This window comes from Ascaphus truei, chromosome 7 (assembly GCF_040206685.1).
Source record: "Ascaphus truei isolate aAscTru1 chromosome 7, aAscTru1.hap1, whole genome shotgun sequence".
Lineage (NCBI taxonomy): Eukaryota > Metazoa > Chordata > Amphibia > Anura > Ascaphidae > Ascaphus > Ascaphus truei.
In genome coordinates, this window is record NC_134489.1 from 46,101,248 (window position 1) to 46,121,693 (window position 20,446).

A 20,446-nucleotide genomic window follows, 5' to 3' on the forward strand; every position below is an offset into this window, starting at 1 on the left:
TGCAGGGTGGGGTTTTTTTTTTTTTTTGCACACTGCACACACTCACTGCACACACACTGCTCATTGCTCACACTGCACACTGCACACACTGACACACTGCACACACACTGCACACTGCTCACACTGCTCACACTGACACACTACACACACACTGCACACACACTGCTCATTGCACACACTGACACACTGCACACACACTGCACACACACTGCACACACACTGCACACTACACACTGCACACACACTGCTCATTGCTCACACTGCACACACACTGCTCACACTGACACACACACTGCACACTACACACACTGCTCATTGCTCACACTGCACACACCTCACACTGCACACACACTGCTCACACTGACACACACTGCACACTGCACACACACTGCTCATTGCTCACACTGCACACACTGACACACTGCTCATTGCTCACACTGCACACACACTGCTCACACGGCACACACACTGCTCATTGCTCACACTGCACACACTGACACACTGCTCACACTGACACACACTGCACACTGCACACACACTGCTCATTGCTCACACTGCACACACTGACACACTGCACACACACTGCTCACACTGACACACACTGCTCATTGCTCACACTGCACACACTGACACACTGCTCACACTGCACACACACTGACACACACTGCTCATTGCTCACACTGCACACACTGACACACTGCTCATTGCTCACACTGCACACACACTGCTCACACTGACACTCACTGCTCATTGCTCACACTGCACACACTGACACACTGCTCACACTGCACACACACTGACACACACTGCACACTGCACACACACTGCTCATTGCTCACACTGCACACACTGACACACTGCTCATTGCTCACACTGCACACACTGACACACTGCTCATTTCTCACACTGCACACTGCACACACACTGCTCACACTGACACACACACACACACACACACACACACACACACACACACACACACACACACACTACACTTATACATAAATCAGCCTTACCTTACCTTGGGGATGATTTTTGAGGCATGTGGCTGCAGGGTGGGGGTGGTGCTGCGGTGGAGGGGGATGATGGCTGCTGCGGGGGCCCCCGATGCTGCGGGGGCTGGTGGGATGGCCCGGTGCAGCGCGGAGGGGCATGGGGGGGGGGGGGGCAGGACGACCCTGCGCTACGGCAGGGCCAGGGGGCCCTGTATTGCGGCGCGAGGGCCCTGTGCTGCGGCGGGGGGAGCCGGACCGGAAGGGAATCGCCCCTCCCATCTCCTGTCACGCGGTGGCAGGGGGAGCCGGACCGGAGGGGAATCCCCCCTCCCATCTCCTGTCACGCGGTGGCAGGGGGAAGCCGGGACCGCGGGGTAAATACTATATGCACTGATGCGGCGGCCATTTTTTTTTTTTTAAATTAGCGCGACCCCGTTAGTAACGCGGTGGTCTCGGGGTGGACCCCGAGGACCGCGTTATAACGGGGTTTAGCTGTATATATATTACAGTGGTTGACAAATCACCAAAAAATCTACTCGCCACACAAAAAAATCTACTCGCCACCTAGTACCAAACGTGTGCTGCTTGGGCCAATATTTACTCGCCCGGGAGTTAAATCCACTCGCCCGGGGCGAGCAAATGTATAGGTTTGTCGAACACTGTATATATATATGTAACCCTGCTTCCCCCCCTCCCACAGACTTTACGGTGAGGTCTAGGGTGCATGGGGGCAGATTACATGCGGTGTGGTGCGTGCCTGTGAGGAACAGGAGGGCCTGAGCTTCCCGCGATGTTGTGGGGGAGCCAGGACCGGGCTTCTGGGGTGGTCGCCTCCATGATCTCTTAGTGGTGCAGCGCCTCCATCTTCTATACTCCCAGGAATATGGAACAGGACCGGTATAGAAGAACCCCTTGGGTCCCAGGGTAGTACTTTTCAAGACACACACAGTCTTTACGGATGAAGAATAGTCTCTTTATTTGACAGAGCAGCAATATTCCAACGATAGTGGCTTCCAACAGCCGCAACACAATAGCCAGGACGGATTATACTCCACTCGCCTCACCCAGCTAATTCCTCCTCTCCTTTCCTCCAAGTCGCTCCGCCGGCAGGATGGTCTGGGCTAGGGCCTCAATACCCCGTGGCCCACCCCCGAGGTTAGCCTCGCGGTGGGTCTTGGATTCTCCCCATCACCCCCGGCAGGGGGGTGAGGGCATTGGTCCACCAAGTCTATAATTCTATCAGCTCTAATACAAGACGCTGACTCTTTCCGCTCTTCTTTCGCCTGCACTCGGCGCAGGGGGAACCGTAGTCTCCCCCAAAACCTCGGGCCTATCCGCAGGATTTCGGGACTCGTAGCCTATTAGCGGCTCGGCATACTACCGGCATAACTCCAGATTCTTGGTATCACTATCAACTCTCTCAAACTAATCTCGAACGAACAACAACTACGCACCAGAGTTGGCTGCTAAATATAGGGCTAGCCCCGCCCCTTGTGATATCAACAGGACCTCCCCTCTTGCTCACGCCTGCAGCAGAGTCCAGGCCTGCGTCTATCATTCAGGATAGGGCTATGAAGGGGGGAAAACCCATGATGATTACTGGTGCCTGATCTTAACAGGACTTACCACAGCAGAAGGAAGATAGGTATAGCCTGTGCTGTTTACAGGGGGCTACATATATATATATATATATATATATATCCCTTTCCCTATGACTGCTGATATACATGTTCACTCACATGAGGCATAAGCCTCCACCACTGGGAGCCTGGGGTGGGCGTTCTCTCCTTTCGGTACAGCGCCTCCACCCATGAGGGATCCCAGCGTTGGCGGGATAACCCCTCACAGGAACCCATCACAGTAATAAGGAATACACTCACAGGTATATACAAAGTTTACTGACACATATAATAACACTAGTAACAACAATAGTAACATCCAAGATACACCCAATATAATACACAACACCCTGGTGTGTGTCCCCCAAAGTACTGAGGGAGCCCTAGGCACCTAAACACCCGGTGTCCGTAGAACAGTCCCCACGCAGAGTATGAGACAGCGCTACCCCTCTGTATAGTTGGCGCACGTAATACCTCACTGGGCACTCCTGTACCTAGGTACAGCTGAGGAAATATAGATCAGTCAGGTCCCACGCCGTGGGGCCTCCAACAATCCCTCATGCCTTAGGGTTCTGATCCACCTCGTGAGTGAGCTCCAGCAGGAGTGTTTCACGTAATGTCTTTGATGGGCATGTTGCCTGGTCCCAGACCGCAGGGCACCGGGTGGCCGTTTGGTCACCGGTGTAACACACTATTATAGTGTAATGGGGAAGTGTCCCTAGCTGCGGCCGTCCCTACAAGACTCTGCTGGGGATGACTCAGGGCCTAGCTGGGTCCTAAGGGGCAAATCTAGGCCTAGTCCAGGGAAGCACTGCTCCCTGGACTCTACCTACTCCTTTGCCTCCCTCCATCAGACTGACTCGCGGTCCCTGTTCGCTCAAAAGATAGTCTCCTCCCTGCATCTGCCCCTTAGGATGCTGGGACATGTAATCCTGCTGTAGTGTCTTACGGAGCCGTTTCCAAGATGGCCACCACAACATTACACTGCGCATGCGCGACACATTACATCGCATGTGTGACCTCTAAGATGGCGACTCCCGCACGCCAGGTCCACCACGGAGCCCCGGCGCTCCAATTACCCCTGCAGCCTCCCTCCCCACACCGGAGGTATGAGGGCTGCATGGATACATCCTCCCCCTGGTGGAGAATCCAACGGTCCCGCTTGGGAACAACATGCTATACAGAGTTTATATAATAAAAATGCATTTCATCATACAACTTAACTATGTACAATAAACATCTAAACAAGGTTGAACAACTCATTGAGCATGGTAATTACAGAAGCAAACCTGCTCCGAGACAGCTGATGAGACTCATTGTGAGGTGCCCCTAATGAATCATATGCCATTCTCATTGGAGGGCGTCTCACTCTGACTCCTATGAGTCTCTTCTCCAACGTATTTTTGGGTGGAGAGGCTATCATCGGCTTGGGGCTCTGGCCCTCTCAAAAGGTTTGACTCAGTCTCTGAACAGTCTCTATTTTGTATAAAGCTCGGACTCCTTGGGTTGAGTGGTCGGCTTGTTGAAGCCTTTGGGGGGGTACATGGGGCACTGGCCCATTACTCCTTCTGGTGTTGTCCACCAGTCTCCGTTGTTTGCGGCAGAGGTTCCTTCCAAAGGATCCTGGTCAGGTGTCGTTACAGTAGCCAGAGTTTCGTTGGACTCCTCTGGGTCACTTGCCGACACTACTGGAGATGGTTCAGGTTCATCTTCCCCCACTAGAGGAATCAGTAGCAAGTGGTTCCTATGCCAGACCCTTACCCTTCCATCGGTATCACTGATGCGATATACAGGGAGGCCCGGCATCTGTGACTCTACTTTGAAAGGGGCTTCTCGCCAGCAGTCGGCTAACTTGTGCTTCCCTGGGATTCCTACATTTTGCAGGAGACCTGCATCTCCGGGTCGAAGTTCCCGATGGCGGACCTTATGGCCATACCTCCACTTGTTATTTTCGTTCAGCCCAGCGGTGGCATTCTCTGCCAGCTGATATGCTCTATGGAGATTATCCTAGAGTCTTTGTACATATTTATAGTGTGTCATATTTGGTACCCCATTGGTAGATACTCGTAGACGAATATCCACAGGTAGTCGCGCCTCTCTGCCGAACATCATGAAATAGGGTGTGTAACCGGTGGATTCATGTCTGGTGCAATTGTATGCATGCACCAGTGGCTCGACATGCTTGGTCCATCTGGCCTTTTCGAAGCCCTTCAGAGTACCTAGCATATCTAGTAGGGTTCAGTTGAACCTTTCTGGCAGGGCATCTCCCTCAGGGTGGTATGGAGTTGTGCGCGACTTCTCGAGATTGAACAAGTGTAGAAACTCCTTGATCAACTTGCTCTCGAAATCTCTCACTTGATCGGAATTTATCCGATTACGGATTACCTAATGGATGAAGTATTTTTCCCTCAGTACTTTGGCTACTGTGAGCACTTTCTGATCCTTTGTAGGGAACGCTTGGGCATATCGGGTGTAGTGATCAGTCAATACCAGGATGTTCCCGATACCCTTTGAGTCTGCATCAATGTAGAGAAAGTCCATGCGGACTAGGTCCATGGGACCGGAGCTCTTTAAGTGGCCCATTGGGGCTGCATGTGTAGGCAGTGTTTTCTGCTGTATGCACCGCAGGCACTTCCGACAATGGCGCTCCACTGTTTCCTGCATTTTGGGCCAGAAAAACCTGTCTCTCACTAGGCCAAAGGTTTCGTCCACTCCCAGGTGTCTATGATCATCATCCGAGATCGTAGGACAGTGTACTGCAAGCTTCTGGGCAGAACGAGCTGTTTCCTATCGGGATGGTTATGATAGGGGACAAAATGTAGAGAAGGTCATGTTCTATGCGGAACTGTCCCAATCCCTCATAATAACAGCAACCATGTAGGTAGGAGCACGCTTCACCGGTTCTAGCCACCGGGTCTCGCAATTGTTGTATCACCAACTCTTTCCATCTCATGACGATATCTTGGGTGATGGACATGCCTTCTGTATGGCAGTATGTGGTAGGGAGTGCCTTGGACTGACATCCCAGTGAGTCGGCTACTCTGAGTTCGAAGAAGGCTACTTTATTCGCCACAATAGCTGCTGTGGAGCACATGGCTCGAATTTTAGGGCCAGGAATCTCTTCCCACAGGCCATCGTCTGGCGTTGTACTCAGTCCAGGTCTTCTGGATAGAGAATCGGCTCAGATATTCAATGGCCCCGCCTTGTATTTTAGGGTAAATTGGTAATTAGATAGAGCCACCAACCACCTGTGACCAGTGGCATCCAATTTGGCGGAGGTCAGGATGTAGGTCAATGGATTGTTGACGGTCCGTACCTCGAAAGAGACCCTGTATAGGTAATCGTGTAGTTTATCGACTACCGCCCACTTGAGTGCTAAAAATGTCAGTTTGTGAACTAGATAGTTTTGTTCACTCAGCGTCAAGCTGAATTATATCATGGGAATGTAGGTTCCACAAAACTAACTGTACACATGATTTATTTATATATATATATATATATATATATATAAAACTATACATTTGCACGCCCCGGGCGAGTGGATTTAACATCGTGGCGAGCTCCTATTGGCCCAAGCAGCACACGTGTGGTACTAGGTGGCGAGTAGATTTTTTTGTTCGGCGAGTAGATTTTTTGGTGATTTGTCGACCACTGTATATATATATATATCTGATGATACCAAAGGCCGAAAGAGTTGAGGTCACCAGGTGATAAGAGAGAAAAGGAGAAACAAACGTGATTGACAGTATCAAAAGCAGCAGAGAGAACGAATAGGACTAGTATGGAAAAGTAACCTTGGGATTTTGCTTCGTGTACTGTAGATCATGGGCTACTTTAGTGAGCAGAGTCTCTGTTGAGTGAGATGTATGAAAGCCAGATTGTAAAGGGTACAGGACGGCATGGAAATTAAGAAAGTTGATCACATGGTAGAACACAAGATGTTCTAGCAATTTGGAGGCAAGTGGCAGGGAGGATATAGGACAGCAGTAAGGCATGTAGAGTCTAGGTTGTTTTTGAGAATAGTTGTGACCACCACATGCTTAATGGAAGAGGGGAAAGTGCCAGAGGACATGGAGGAATTGAAGATGTGGGGACTAAGACAGGAGTAAGAGTTCTGATGAGGGGATAGGATCGAGAGGGCATGTGATAGAAGTGGAGATCAGCTTAGAAACTTCCAACTTGAACAGGATAAAAGGAATCAAGAGTGGAAGGAGGTGGTTTAGGTATCCTTGTGGATAGCATTCACCTTGCTTTAAAGTAGTCAGCAAAGGCTTGAGGAGAAGTGAGGGAGGATAGGAAGTGGGAGGAGAAGGTTGGAGGAGAGTCAAATACAGAAAAAAAAAAAAGATGGTGTGGATTGGATTTGTGAGAGTGTCGATGAGTGAGGAAAAGTATTGTTGTTTGGCCTTACAGAGAGTAGAGTTAAAACAGGAGAGGATAAATTGTACATGGGAAGACGAGACATGCGAGGTTTGGAAATCTCTGTACACTATAATTTCATCTATTAGGAACGTTTGTCTCTTAGAATCACAACCTACATTTCTCCAGGACAAATTCAGCGATTAGAGCTATGAATGAATGAATAAATGAATTACATAATGTATCCATCAATATATAAACAAAAAAGTATTTAATCAATTAATCAACAAATGAAAGAATGAGTGAATTAATAAGTGAATAAATCAGTAATGTCTGCTCTCACCTCCACAATGCTCTTTAGGTCCCTCACGTAGGCCTGCTCAGTCTCCAGGATCTCCAGTACAACTCTGTCCACATGGGACAACTTGGTCTTGGGGTCCCTAGCTTTGCGCAGGATCGGTGACCACGTGCAGCCACTGCCATGGAAGGGGTGTTCTGTTGCAGAGCCTTCCGTCTCACCCTCCAGCTGGGCCACAGGGGTCAGGTCCAAGCTGATGTCGCTCCCATTCTGCTGGGTGTAGGGTAGGCTGTACTGGGAGGACCCCAGAGCACTGCTGCTCCCAAAAGAACTGTGACTGTCCTGCAGGGAGGCGGAGGAGGCAGAGGAGCTGAGGCTGACCGGGCGGTCACTGTCCGAGCACACAGTGTTGACGGAGGTGCAGCTGCCAGACATCCCGGCTACGATTCCACTGAGAGAACTGACAGACGAGGGTCTGGTGGCTGCTGGGAGAGAGGAAGAGAGGAGGGGACCATGAAAATATTGAACTCCAGGAAGAGGAGAAAGGGGGAGAGAAACAAAAAGAGGGTGAATAGGGTGAGGAAGAGTGGGGTGAGGGAGAAAGAAGAACAGAGTGAGAGAGGGAAAATAGAAGAGGGAGATAAATAGGGGATAGGGAGAGCAAGAGAGATAAAGAGGAATATAGAGAGAAAGTGAGATGGGGAAAGAGGCGGAGAGCGAGAGAAAAATAGGAGAGGGGAAGGGAAGAGAGGGCGAGAGAAAGACAGGAGGGGAGAGGATGGAGGGGAGAGGAGGAAGAGCAAAAGGAGTGATTAAGAATATGGGGGATGGGGGAAAGCGTGTGGTAGCGGAGGAGAGAGACATGGAAGGAAAAATTGGAAAGCAAGGATGGAAGAAAAGAACAATATGGAGTGGAGAGGGAGAGAGCACCAGCTTGCAATTGTCATTATGGATCATCCATTAATGAGTGATAATGACTGTCACTGTAGTGCATAACTCCCATCTAGATTGCAGAGGGTGCAGGGTTAATCTGGAGTCTGGTAAAGTATAAGTAACCAGAGGCACATCTTCCCCAACCACACTGGCAGCGAGGACAGAATCCCAGCCCTAAAAGATACCATGTTACATGGAAAAAAGACCGACATACCATGAATATTTATTAAGGATCAATTTGATCACAATTAATATTGCATTTTTATTTTCTTCCTCTTGCTTTGTCTCCTTTCTTTCGCTCTCTTACTCCCTCTTTTCCTCTCTTTTGTCTCATTTTCTCCCCCTTCCTCTTTTCAGCTCTCCTTTCTCCATCCTCTTCTCTCTGTCACCCTCTCTCTCTCCTCATCACAACAAACACTGCTCGCTCTCCCTGTTCTCACACCTCCTCCCTGGATTCAGTCGTGCCCCTTGATGCACCTCAGCTCCCCGACTGCGCCTCCCTGCAGGTCGTGGCCTCTGTATGGCCCTCGTGTTTCCTGACTTCTCCCAGACTTCCTGCTGCTTCCCTAGAGATCACCACACATTCCTCTCTGCCAGTACCTCGCACACGTGTGCCCGCTGCACTCAGGGTGGAATGTGTGTGATAATAGTGCAGAATATCCCAGTGTAATGCCGAGTGTTGGGCGCGAAGAGCCGTGACCAGACAGAGTGGTTGTAGTACTGCCCTTAAACATTTGGGGGATATGTATCAAGGTGCTGCATTCTGCTCCAAAACACAGAGCAAAACTTTTAATCTGCGTCAATTTGCACCAGTGGCATCTGTGTGAAGCTTGTTCATCTTGCATCTTCCATCTGGTGCAGATCTCTCAGGAGCAGAGGTTTTTACACCACCTCAGACCTGGAGGATTGATCTGATGCAAAAAGAAAGGAAAACTGCACCAGTTATTGGTGCTAACTTTGATACACCTCATTATAATAGCGCAATGACTAAATCCTCCTGTAACTGGAGATGGGCGTAATTATCGCCAGAATTCGAATTCGCTGTGGATTGGCCAAATCCTTTCATCCGTGGATTCGTCACAAAAACTCAGATTCAATGTTTTTTATCTAACAGCGCAGTCCTCCTCCTCGCAAGTTTGGAATCCGCGGATTCAAATTTCAATTCAATCAGTTGACAATTTTTTTTAATCCGTGCGGCCGAGACCTAGTGACGGATTTTGACAAATCTGGGGGCGGCCTTACAATGAAGTAATCCGACTGGGGGTTTAGCTATAGCCCGGGCGCCCGCGCTCTTGGGTGGGCCGCTCTATCCCCTGCCGGCGGCCCATCTGTCTCTCTTCAGATAGAGTCAGGCTTGGGCGGGTAGGAGGAGAACGGAGGATACCGGCTGCGGAGTGCGGAGCTGATCACAGAACCGCTGGAGGGAGGAGGGGAGGAGGGCTTTCTTCCTGCTTAACCACTTCGAGCCAGCAGGTGGCGCTGCAGAGCACTCCATAGCTGCTCTTCTCTGCATCTCCCGGTTCCGTGTGTCTGTTGGTAAGTGTGTCTGTGATGGTAAGTGTGTGTGTGTGTGTGTGTATTTGTAATGTATATGTGCGTTTCATGCATTATGTCCATGTATATGTTGTATATGTTGTTCTCCAATGCAACTACAACACACATCACTGCGAAATGCTCAAAGAACTAGATTGGTCATCACTAGAGTCTAGGCGCAAAGTTCACCTTTCCTGTCTTGTCTTTAAATTCTTTATGGGCAAGCTACCCAGCTATCTGAACAAGCTCCTCACCCCTACCACATGCAGCACTTATCACCTGAGATCAGACTCCAAAAGACTGTTCATGGTCCCAAGGCTCAACAAAGTATCCGGCCATTCCTCCTTCTCTTACCGTGCACCCCAAAACTGGAACAACCTACCAGAGACTCTCACATCCACCACCAGTTTAAGTTCTTTCAAATCTAAGGCTGTCTCACATTTTAATCTGGTCTGTAACTGTTTCATTCGCCCATAACATATATTTTCTTTAACTGTGCATGCAATGTCTTGTATATAATGTATACCCTGTTCATTTATGTAACTGTATTTGTAACCATGTATTATTTGTCTTAACTTTGTGCCCAGGACATACTTGAAAACGAGAGGTAACTCTCAATGTATTACTTCCTGGTAAAATATTTTATAAATAAATAAATAAATAAAATAGTATATTTAGTGGGTTTTCTATATGTTGAATATAAATGTGTATTTGTATATGGTATGTCTGTATATGGTGTGTGTACATATGGGAGGGAGAAGAGATAGGATGGGGGAGGAGGGAGGAGAGATGATGATGGGGGGGAAAGGGAGGAGAGATGATGATGAGGGGGGGAGAAATGAGGAAGATGAGGAGGAGGGTGAGAGATGAGGAGGGGGAGAGATGATGAGGGATGATGAGATAGAGCAGGGGAGCGCAATCTTTTTTTCCTGCGCCACCTTGCCGGCTGTCCCCCTATCCAAGCGCCTTCCCCCATTACCTTGGTTCTGGGTGTCATGACGTCACGTTGCTATGGCGACGCGTCTCCAGAAGCCGTCTGAACCAAGGTAAGTGAAGTTTACAGAGGCCTTCGCCGCTTCCCTGGCATTTAATTTAAGTGCCTTCTGTAAACCCCGCCCACCCCCTCAGATAATCTCGCGCGCCCCCCCCCCCAGTTTGTGCACCCCTGAGATAGAGGATCAGGGAGAGGAGGATCAGGGAGAGGATGGGAGGGAGAAAAAAAAATTGTCAGTATTAATATTAATGGGGCCCTGAAATTTTTTTCGCCCGGGGGCCCGCGAATGTCTAGCTACGCAAGTGAATCCAACAGCAGCTTTCATTGGGGTATGGCTGGGAAAATCCGCGGAACGGATTGTGACAGGTTCGCCCATCTCTACCTATAACTATTCCCCAAAATGCACAGTGATGCAAGTTGAGCAAAACTGGAGCGAAGCGCCATCAATAAATTGAAATAAAGTGGCAAAGTAAAAGTGACACTATTTGCAGCTTGATATATTGAAACAAAGTTATCAGTGTGTGTCTGTATCAGTGAATTTGTGCTGTGTGGGTAAAATATATGATTTTTTGATACTCAAAATAACACTGCAGATACACAATGCAATGTGTAGAAAGAAACGCCTGTTACATACACCGTTCTGAGTATATACTGTAGCTGCAGAGTGTTACACACACACACACACACTGCTGTCGGTATATACAGTAGGTACACCGTGTTACACACACAGATATTGTCTCGCACTTGTCTGAGTATACTGCAGATACAGTGTTGCACACACTACTGAGTATATACAGCCAATGCAGGCCTGAAGCACTAGACCCAATTATAAAACATACAGGACACAGACCTTGTTTACCTGCTTTCTTACTGCTGCCCCGTGGGGCTCCTTCCGGCATGGTGATCTGATGGGGTTACCTCGTCCTGTGGGACACAGAGAGCATAATAAATCAGATACACTTACACATCTTCTTAGCAAGTAATGATTCACTTGAATCACAAAACAACGGAGTAAAAAGGGAATGCCAGGAGATTGGATACATCAGAGGCATAATAAAGATGGAGGCAAATATGTTATGGGCAAAGTAAACTGTTGGAAGCAATATCTGCAATGGGTTAAAAAATGAATATATATATATATATATATATTTATTATTATTCAGACAAGGTAAATGTATTTAAGGGAAAAGTATTTGAAATAATTTTTGTTAAACTTTCATGTTTCAGTAGTACTGAAAATGTTATGTAGTATTTCTCTAATGTGATAAAGCTGCTTGTAGAACCTTCGAAAGGCAAATGGTCCATCCCATTTCTTCTCCTTTAAAAGTCATCTTTGTGAGATCATCTTGGCGACATCAGACAGATAAAAGGTTATTCATCCAAATCTCCCAGCTGCAGTTTTGCTGTTGGCAGTAAAACTGGGACAAAACTCCAGGCAGAAAACAGCCCCAGTTCTTCAGTCAGGAAAATGTCCTGTGGGGTGCATAGACCTTTTTATTTTTCCTTATTACATCTGCAACAGCTTTGCCCCAGTTTTTGTGCCGGGAGACTTGGGTACGTACAGTGAGACACGGATCCTTGCAGCCAGTGATCAATGGAGCTTAAAAAAGTAGTTGTACATTCCCAATTAAAAGAAATGTTACACCTATTAAACGTTGGAGAAAGCCTTATTTTGCACAAAATTAGTACTATAAAATAGAAAGTTAAAAGGATTTACAGTAGATTAGAAGTGCCTTTATTTCCAACAAGGAAGTGGCGCTTCCAGTATGTAAATAAACAGGGACAAGATTCGGATCCACGAAGCCGACAGTGAGCAGGTGGTCTCTTTAGAGTCAGAGATTGCTGATCTGAAGAGGAAACTTGCAACATTGACGGACATTGATAATCTTGAAAGGAGTTTAGTGCTCACTGAGCAGGCCCATGCTGGGACTAGTGGTGCAGATGGTGGAGCTGTGAGTGAGGAGCAGGTAGGTAGCTGGGTAACAGTTAGAAGGGGAAGCAGGGGCAATAGGGAGAGGCTGACCAGTTCTTAGCTGACCCATCCCAATAGAATTGCTATATTGAGTGAATATATTGGGAGTGTCAGGGCAGAAATGGCAACGCTGGGGGAGACTAATTCCTCTAGCAGCCAGGGGAATACTTCCTCCAGCACAGAGGGGACTCGGGATGCTCAGATACCAAGAAAGATTGTGGTGGTAGGGGACACCATTATTAGGAAGGTAGCTAGGGCAATCTGTTGCCGTGACAGCATGAACCGAACAGTTTGTTGCCACCCGGGTGCTCGGGTTCAGCACATTGCCAATCGGGTAGACAGATTGTTGGGAGGGGCTGGGATTGACCCGGCGGTCTTGGTACACGTTGGCACCAATGACAAAGTTAGAGAAAGATGGAGGGTCCTAAAGAATGAATTCAGGGATCTAGGCCAAAAGCAAAGCATTAGGCAAGGACCTCCAAGGTAGTATTTTCTGAAATACTACCAGTGCCATGCGCTACTACCGCAGGGAGACGGTCAGAGATTAGGGAGGTTAATGCATGGCTAACGGAAAACAAAATTATTAATAATAGTCAGCATGGATTTATGAAGAATAGATCATGCCAAACAACCCTTGTTTCTTTGAGGAGGTAAGTATGAATGTTTTCTTTACTCTTTATATTTGCTGTAACCTCACTTCTCAAATTATGCACTTCTTTCTACCAGCCTCAGTATGTCTTTAACGCTGATCATATATCTCCATCTCTCCTTTCTTCACCACTTCTCAGTTCACATGAATTCCTTTCTTACCTGCGCCCTCTGACACTACATAGCTATATCCCCTACACTAAATCACACCCCTACAAATCATCCTCACACACTCTTTCTTTCCATGCTTCTCCTCCTTGCTTCTGGGGACATCTTTCCCAATCCTGGTCCCTGTCTTATTTCTATTTGCTCTTTCCTTGCCTCCCACAGGCAACTTCCACTCCTTCTGGTGTGAACCCCTATAACCTCATACCCATCCCCTCAGAGCTCCTTATACTTACTCCCAAACCTGGCCCCACTACCTCCTTCCACATTACTGTTGGAAGTTCAGTCATACACCCAGTAGTGCAAAGATGCTGCCTAGGGGTCACACTCGACGACTCTCGCACATTCTCCTCTCACATTCAAAACGTATCGAAAACCTGTCGCTTTTTCCTCCGTAATATTACTAAGATACGCCCTTTCCTCTGTTACTCGACTGCTAAAACTTTGACACAGGAACTCATTCTCTCCCATCTCGATTACTGTAACCTCCTGCTGTCCGGCCTTCCTGCCTCTCACCTGTCTCCCCTACAATCTATCCTAAATGATGCTGCCAGAATCACTCTACTCTTTTCTAAATCTGTCTCCGCTTCTCCCCTGCTGAAATCTCTCTCCTGGCATCCTATTAAATCCCGTATCACACATTCAATTCTCCTCCTCACTTTTAAAGCTTGACACTCTTCTGCCCCTCCAAACATCTCAGCCCTAATTTCTTGCTATGCACCTTCCTGACTCTTGCGTTCCGCTCAAATATGTCTTCTCTCTACCCCCTTTGTATCTAAAGCCCTCTCCCACCTTCAACCTTTCTCATTGACTGCCCCACACCTCTGGAATACCCTTCTCCTCAATACCCAACTAGCACCCTCTCCATCCACCTTTAAGACCCACCTTAAAACACACCTTCTTAACGAAGCATACGAGTAGCTCCCTGGCTAACACTATACACGATACGTAAAGCTTGGCCCCTTGCAGACAAACTTACCAGAACGCCCTCCTACTGTATCTGTGTGTTGCTTTTACCAATTAGATTGTAAGCTCTTCGGAGCAGGGACTCCTTTTCCTAAATGTTAGTTTTATGTCTGAAGCACATTATTCCCATGATCTGTTATTTGTATTATTTGTTATTTATATGATTGTCACGTGTATTACTACTGTGAAGCGCTATGTACATTAATGGCGCTATATAAATAAAGACATACATACTATACATACAATCTAGACCAGGGTAATGCAGTTGATCTTAGATTTTACTAAGGCTTTTGATAAGGTTCCACACAAGAGGTTGGTGTACAAAATAAAGCAAATTTGACTCAGTAAAAATATATGCACCTTGATTGAAAACTGGTTGAAGGATACACAAAAGAGGGTTGTCATAAATTGAACTTTTTCAGGTTGGGCTAAAGTCGTGAGTGGAGTACTTCTGGGATCGGTACTGGGACGCCTGCTTTTTAACTTGGTTATTAATGACCTTGAGGTTGGCATAGAGAGCAAAGTCTCCATTTTTGATTATGACACTAAATTGTGTAAGGTAATAGAATCAGAGCAGGATGTAATTTGTCTCCAGAGGAACTTGGAGAGACTGGAAACTTGGGCAGGTAAAATGGCAGATGAGGTTTAATACAGGTACATATAAGGTTATGCATTTGGAAAACAAGAATAAACAGGCTACTTACAAATGAAATGGGTATAAATTAGGAGAATCCTTGATGGAGAAGTATTTAGGAGTGCTTGTACACAGCAGGCTTAGCAATAGTGCCCAAAGTCATGCAGTAGCTGCAAAGGCAAACAAGATCTCATCTTGCATTAAACGGGCAAGGATGCAGGGGAAGTGTGAAGGAAAGGATGCTTTAGAGGCGGCAGATCTGTGCAGCAGAGGAATGTTGGGCGAAACAAACAATACAGTACATGCCAGCAGCAGCAACTGAATGCCAGGGAACAGCATCAGCAGAGAGTGACCAGCACCTCTGCCCTGCTGTGTGCTCCTGCATCCTCAATCCCTTTTAGATTGCAAGCTCTGCAGAGCAGAAATGTAGGTGTCCAGAAGTGACACTTACGGTTTGTGTTTGTCCCTCTGGAACAGAAGTGTTTAAAAGGTTCAGTCCAACACTTACTGGAGTTGCAAAAAAGCTTTGGGCCACAGTGCAAGGTTTCCCACTGAAGAAAGGTTTCCCACTGACGAAGGTTTCCCACTGAAGAGGTCAACATGCAGCCCCCCTCACATCTGGCCCTTGAAGGAGCCTTTAGGCACAGCACTTCCTTTGTTAAATCTGATCTGTCTTCTGGAAACACTTCCCCCACATTTCCTCCTCCTATCCCTGCTGGGACTAAAGTGAGCTAGGGGCAGTGACATCCATTACAGGTTACATGGAGCTAGCATATTTAAAAAAGAAAAAAGTATTTTTTTATATATATTTTTTTGAACGGGTAATATTTCTATGGTAAACTAAAGCTTGGGAAGGCTTCACAATCTGCATCTAACATCTTGTGGTGATAAGACTGTTGTCAGTCCTGAAAACCATAGGAAAATAGGGACAATATTATTGTTTGGTCTTATTTTTGGCAGAAGGAGTGGCTCAGTGAGTAAATGCAATGATTCTGAAGCAAAGGACACTAGTTCGGCTCCCAGTGTCAGCTCATTGTAACTTACTGTATTGAGAGTTACAGTACCTATCACTTTCAAGTACAGTTGTGTGAAAAAGAAAGTACACCCTCTTTGAATTCTATGGTTTTACATATCAGGACAAAATAACAATCATACGTTCCTTAGCAGGTCTTAAAATTAGGTAAATACAACCTCAGATGAACAACAACACATTACATATTACACAGTGTCATGATTTATTTAGCAAAAATAAAGCCAAAATGAAGAGGCTGTGTGTGAAAAACTAAGTACACACTTACTGCTTCCATGGGAATTAAGATGCTAAGTAGCAGACAGGTGCTGCTAATCAAATGCCCTTGATTAATTGATCATCAGCAAGTGTGACCACCTCCATAAAAGCCGAAGTTTTAGCAGTTTGCTGGTCTGGAGCATTCAGGTGTGTGTTAACACAATGCCAAGGAGGAAAGACATCAGCAATTGTTGCTGCCCATCAATCTGAGAAGGGTTATAAGGGCATTTACAAACAATTTAAAGTCCACCATTCTACAGTGAGAAAGATTATTCAAAAGTGGAAAACATTCAAGACAGTTGCCAATCATCCCAGGAGTGGACGTCCCAGCAAATTCACCCCAAGGTCAGACCGTGCAATGCTCAGAGAAATTGCAAAAAACACAAGAGTTACATCTCAGACTCTACAGGCCACAGTTAGCATGTTAAATGTTAAAGTTCAGGAAAGTACAATTAGAAAAAGACTGAACAAGAATGATTTGTTTGGAAGGGTTTCCAGGAGAAACCCTAAAAAACTCTAAAACTCTAAAAAGAACATGGCAAGACAGTTTAGGTTTGCAAAGTTGCATCTGAGCAAACCACAAGACTTCTGGAACAATGTCCTTTTGACAGACAAGACCAAAGTAGAGATGTTTGACCATAATGCACAGCGCCACGATTGGCGAAAACCAAACACAGCATATCAGCACAAACACCTCATACAACTGTCAAGCACGGTGGTGGAGGGGTGATGATTTGGGCTTGTTTTGCAGCCACAGAAAATGGGAACCTTGCAGTCATTGAGTCGACCATGAACTCTTCTGTATACCAAAGTATTCTAGAGTCAAATGTGAGGCCATCTGGCCAACAGCTAAAGCTTGGCCGAAATTGGGTCATGCAACAGGACAATGATCCTAAGCACACCAGCAAATCTACAACAGAATGGCTGAAAAAGAAAAGAATCAAGGTGTTGCAATGGCCCAGTCAAAGTCCAGACTTCAACCCGATTGAAATGCTGTGGCGGGACCTTAAGAGAGCTGTGCATAAACAAATGCCCACAAACCTCAATTGAAGCAACGTTGTAAAGAAGAATGGGCCAAAATTCCTCAACAAAGATGTGAGAGACTGATAAAGTCATACAGAAAACGATTACTTCAAGTTATTGCTGCTAAAGGTGGTTCTACAAGCTATTGAATCATAAGGTGTACTTCGTTTTTCACACATAGCTTCTCCATTTTGGCTTTATTTTTGTTAAATAAATCATGACACGGTGTAATATGTCATGTGTTGTTGTTCATCTAAGGTTGTATTTACATAATTTTAAGACCTGCTAAGGAACAGATGATTGTTATTATGTCCTGATATGTAAAACCATAGAATTCAAAGAGGGTGTACTTTCTTTTTCACACAACTGTATGTCCTGGGCACAGAGTTATGAGGACAATACATGCTTACATTAAATGAACAGAGGATATAGATTTAATTTACAGACATTTCATGGACAGTGATAATATGATTTGTGTATGTAACAGTGTTGTGCGTGTTGTGACTTTAGCCAAGTCTCCTTATCTCCCTATGACTCAAGCACCAAAACGTATGTCCCAGAATTAGTGGTACAAGCTGTGTAATGCAGCATTGAAAAGATTTAGTGAATCCCTGTACAAGAAGGATAGCAAGATAATATTGACACACCCACTAGCACACTCATTTGCATGTTAGTACCCAGAATTCTCTTCTGCAGTATTAACAACGTAATGACATGCGCCAATGTGGTCTAGCCTACTGTGGAAATTCCTGGTGGGCCCCGGCTCGGGCGCACTGGCCTTCTTTCTCCTTGCTCCCCAGAGCACAGTAAGCGGAGAAAGGTGTTGCTGCCACGGATCGTAGCTTCTCCCTGCTGCCTCTGGTCTGCTGTTTAAAGACAAGTACATAAAGCCCTGCTACTCTCTTGTGCTAATCACTAGTTCTGTGGGTAAAAAGAGCAGGGGAGTATTCATTAGTGCACTGGCATTACAAACTGATCGGATGAAAGAAATACAACACTCTCCCCCCATGTAACCCACTCCCCCCCCTCCCCATGTAAACCACTAACCTCCCATAATCACTCTCCCCCTCACATTACCCGCTCTATCAAAAAGGATAGTACTATTCTGACAAATCCCACTGACATAGCAAACACATTCAATGAATACTTTGTGGAGTGTGCTACTTCCCTACTATCAAAGCGCAACATGAATTACAAATCATGAAGCTCAACCTGGGAGAACCCCTATAAACCCAACCCCTTCCAAAAGTGCTTACAAATTTCAATTTGTCCCAGTATCTGAAGAGGTTATTAAACAAGCCCACATCAAATGAAAACTAAGCAGCCAATGTGGACTTGACCTACTTAAATAAAAGTTCCTACGAGTCAGTGCTGCTTGCCTCCCTAATCAACTTTATTTTGTCTACAGGCAATATCCCAAAGACCTGGAAAACTGCCAGAGTTGTCCCAATCTTCAAAAGTAGAGACAAAAACACTGTCTCCAGAGGCCAATGTCTCTTCTCCCAATACTATCCAAAATCATGGAAAAATGTGTCCACTCCAAATTAAGCAGTTGCTATACCAAGACAAATTTCCTTAGCCAACTCCATTCTGGCTTTTGCCCCAAACACTCCACGGCAACTACCCTCCTAAAAGTTTGCAATGAGATCCAGTGTGGAATGGAAGTAGGACAACTTACTGATGCAATATTCCTATATTTTGCAAAGGCTTTGGATACTGGTTATCAGGTTATCTTGTTAAATAAGCTCTAGTACTCTGCAATAGGGGAAACACACGTTAAACTGTTTTCACTCCTACCGATCGGGTAGATCCCAATTTGTGTGTCTCTAATTCAACCCCCTTGGGTGTCACCTGCGGTGTCTGTTCTAGGGTCCCTATTATTTTCAGTCTTCATGAATTATCTACCTACAGCTTGTAAGGAAGCTTCAATGCACATATATGCGGATGACACAAACATATATGCACACAGCCCTAGCCTCTCTGACCTTGGAAACGTACTTTAAATTAATTTTTCAAGATGTAAACTGGATTTTCCAAAACAAACTGTTTTTAAACACTGAAAAAAAATGTAACTATGGTATTTGGGACTAAGGATACATTTCTAAAGCTAGCACTCTAACACCATTCTAGCCCCTGTCACTAGTTTTAAATATCTGACTATATAGTTTGACTCCCAATTAACATTTGGGTTGCATCTACAATAATAATCACACCTAAGGGACCATCAAGGTCCCCAATCACCCCATACAATAATGTTATGACTTACTGGTAGAATTTCAATATTTTGATTTCATATGAACGATGGAGTTCAACTGCACCAGTAGCTCGACTGAAACATTTAGTATAGGGCCCTCTCTTTTTAGAGGAAAATAATGGGTGGATCCCTATCGACCATGCATTTATGTGGTGGGAGATAAAGAAGCTTTCACCCGATGTATCAGAGATCAGTGGCATTAAGCTTGACTCTGGTGTGTAGATACTTGGACCTCAATCGAAGCAATCAGATGTAATGCAATGCGGTGTCACTCGGGAAAATATCACCAGTCAGGATAAAGAGAGAAAGATATCCATAGCGTAATCCAATAAATAAAACAACTTTATATGCGCAAATAAAAATTCAACACTTACACAGTGTCATAAAGTATCAGACACATAAAAACAATATATCACCAGCTTGGTTACTCCCCGCTGCCTCCGTCACAGACCTCTCAGTCTCAGCACAATACTTCCGGATTGGAGAGTGTGTTAGGACCCGGATGGATGTCCTGATGTGGGGGAGGGTCTTAGCTCCCCCCCTCCACCTCTCTCCGCTCCCCCCCCTCCACCTCTCTCCGCTCCCCCCCTTCCACCTCTCTCCGCTCCCCCCCCCTCCACCTCTCTCCGCTCCCCCCCTTCCACCTCTCTCCGCTCCCCCCTTTCACCTCTCTCCACTCCCCCCCTTCCACCTCTCTCTGCTCCCCCCTCCACCTCTCTCTGCTCCCCCCTCCACCTCTCTCTGTCCCCCCCTCCACCTCTCTCC

The 20,446-nt window shown here is 46.3% G+C and overlaps 1 protein-coding gene across 6 annotated transcripts in view; it reads right to left on the minus strand.

Moving 5' to 3' along the window:
• PLEKHG2 (pleckstrin homology and RhoGEF domain containing G2) overlaps window positions 1-20,446 on the minus strand; it is a 135,374-nt gene that overhangs the window by 78,694 nt on the left and 36,234 nt on the right. For 2 of the 6 annotated variants that reach the window (XM_075608220.1, XM_075608219.1), the window contains exons 2-3: window positions 11,591-11,655; window positions 7,317-7,756 (exon numbers count right to left, since the gene is read on the minus strand). In XM_075608220.1, the coding sequence (XP_075464335.1) occupies window positions 7,317-7,756; window positions 11,591-11,630 (480 nt within the window). In that variant the 5' untranslated portion in view covers window positions 11,631-11,655. Of the gene's footprint in view, window positions 1-7,316; window positions 7,757-11,581; window positions 11,656-20,446 lie in introns of all 6 variants that reach the window. The other 4 variants (XM_075608217.1, XM_075608216.1, XM_075608221.1 and 1 more) reach the window with 3 other exon arrangements.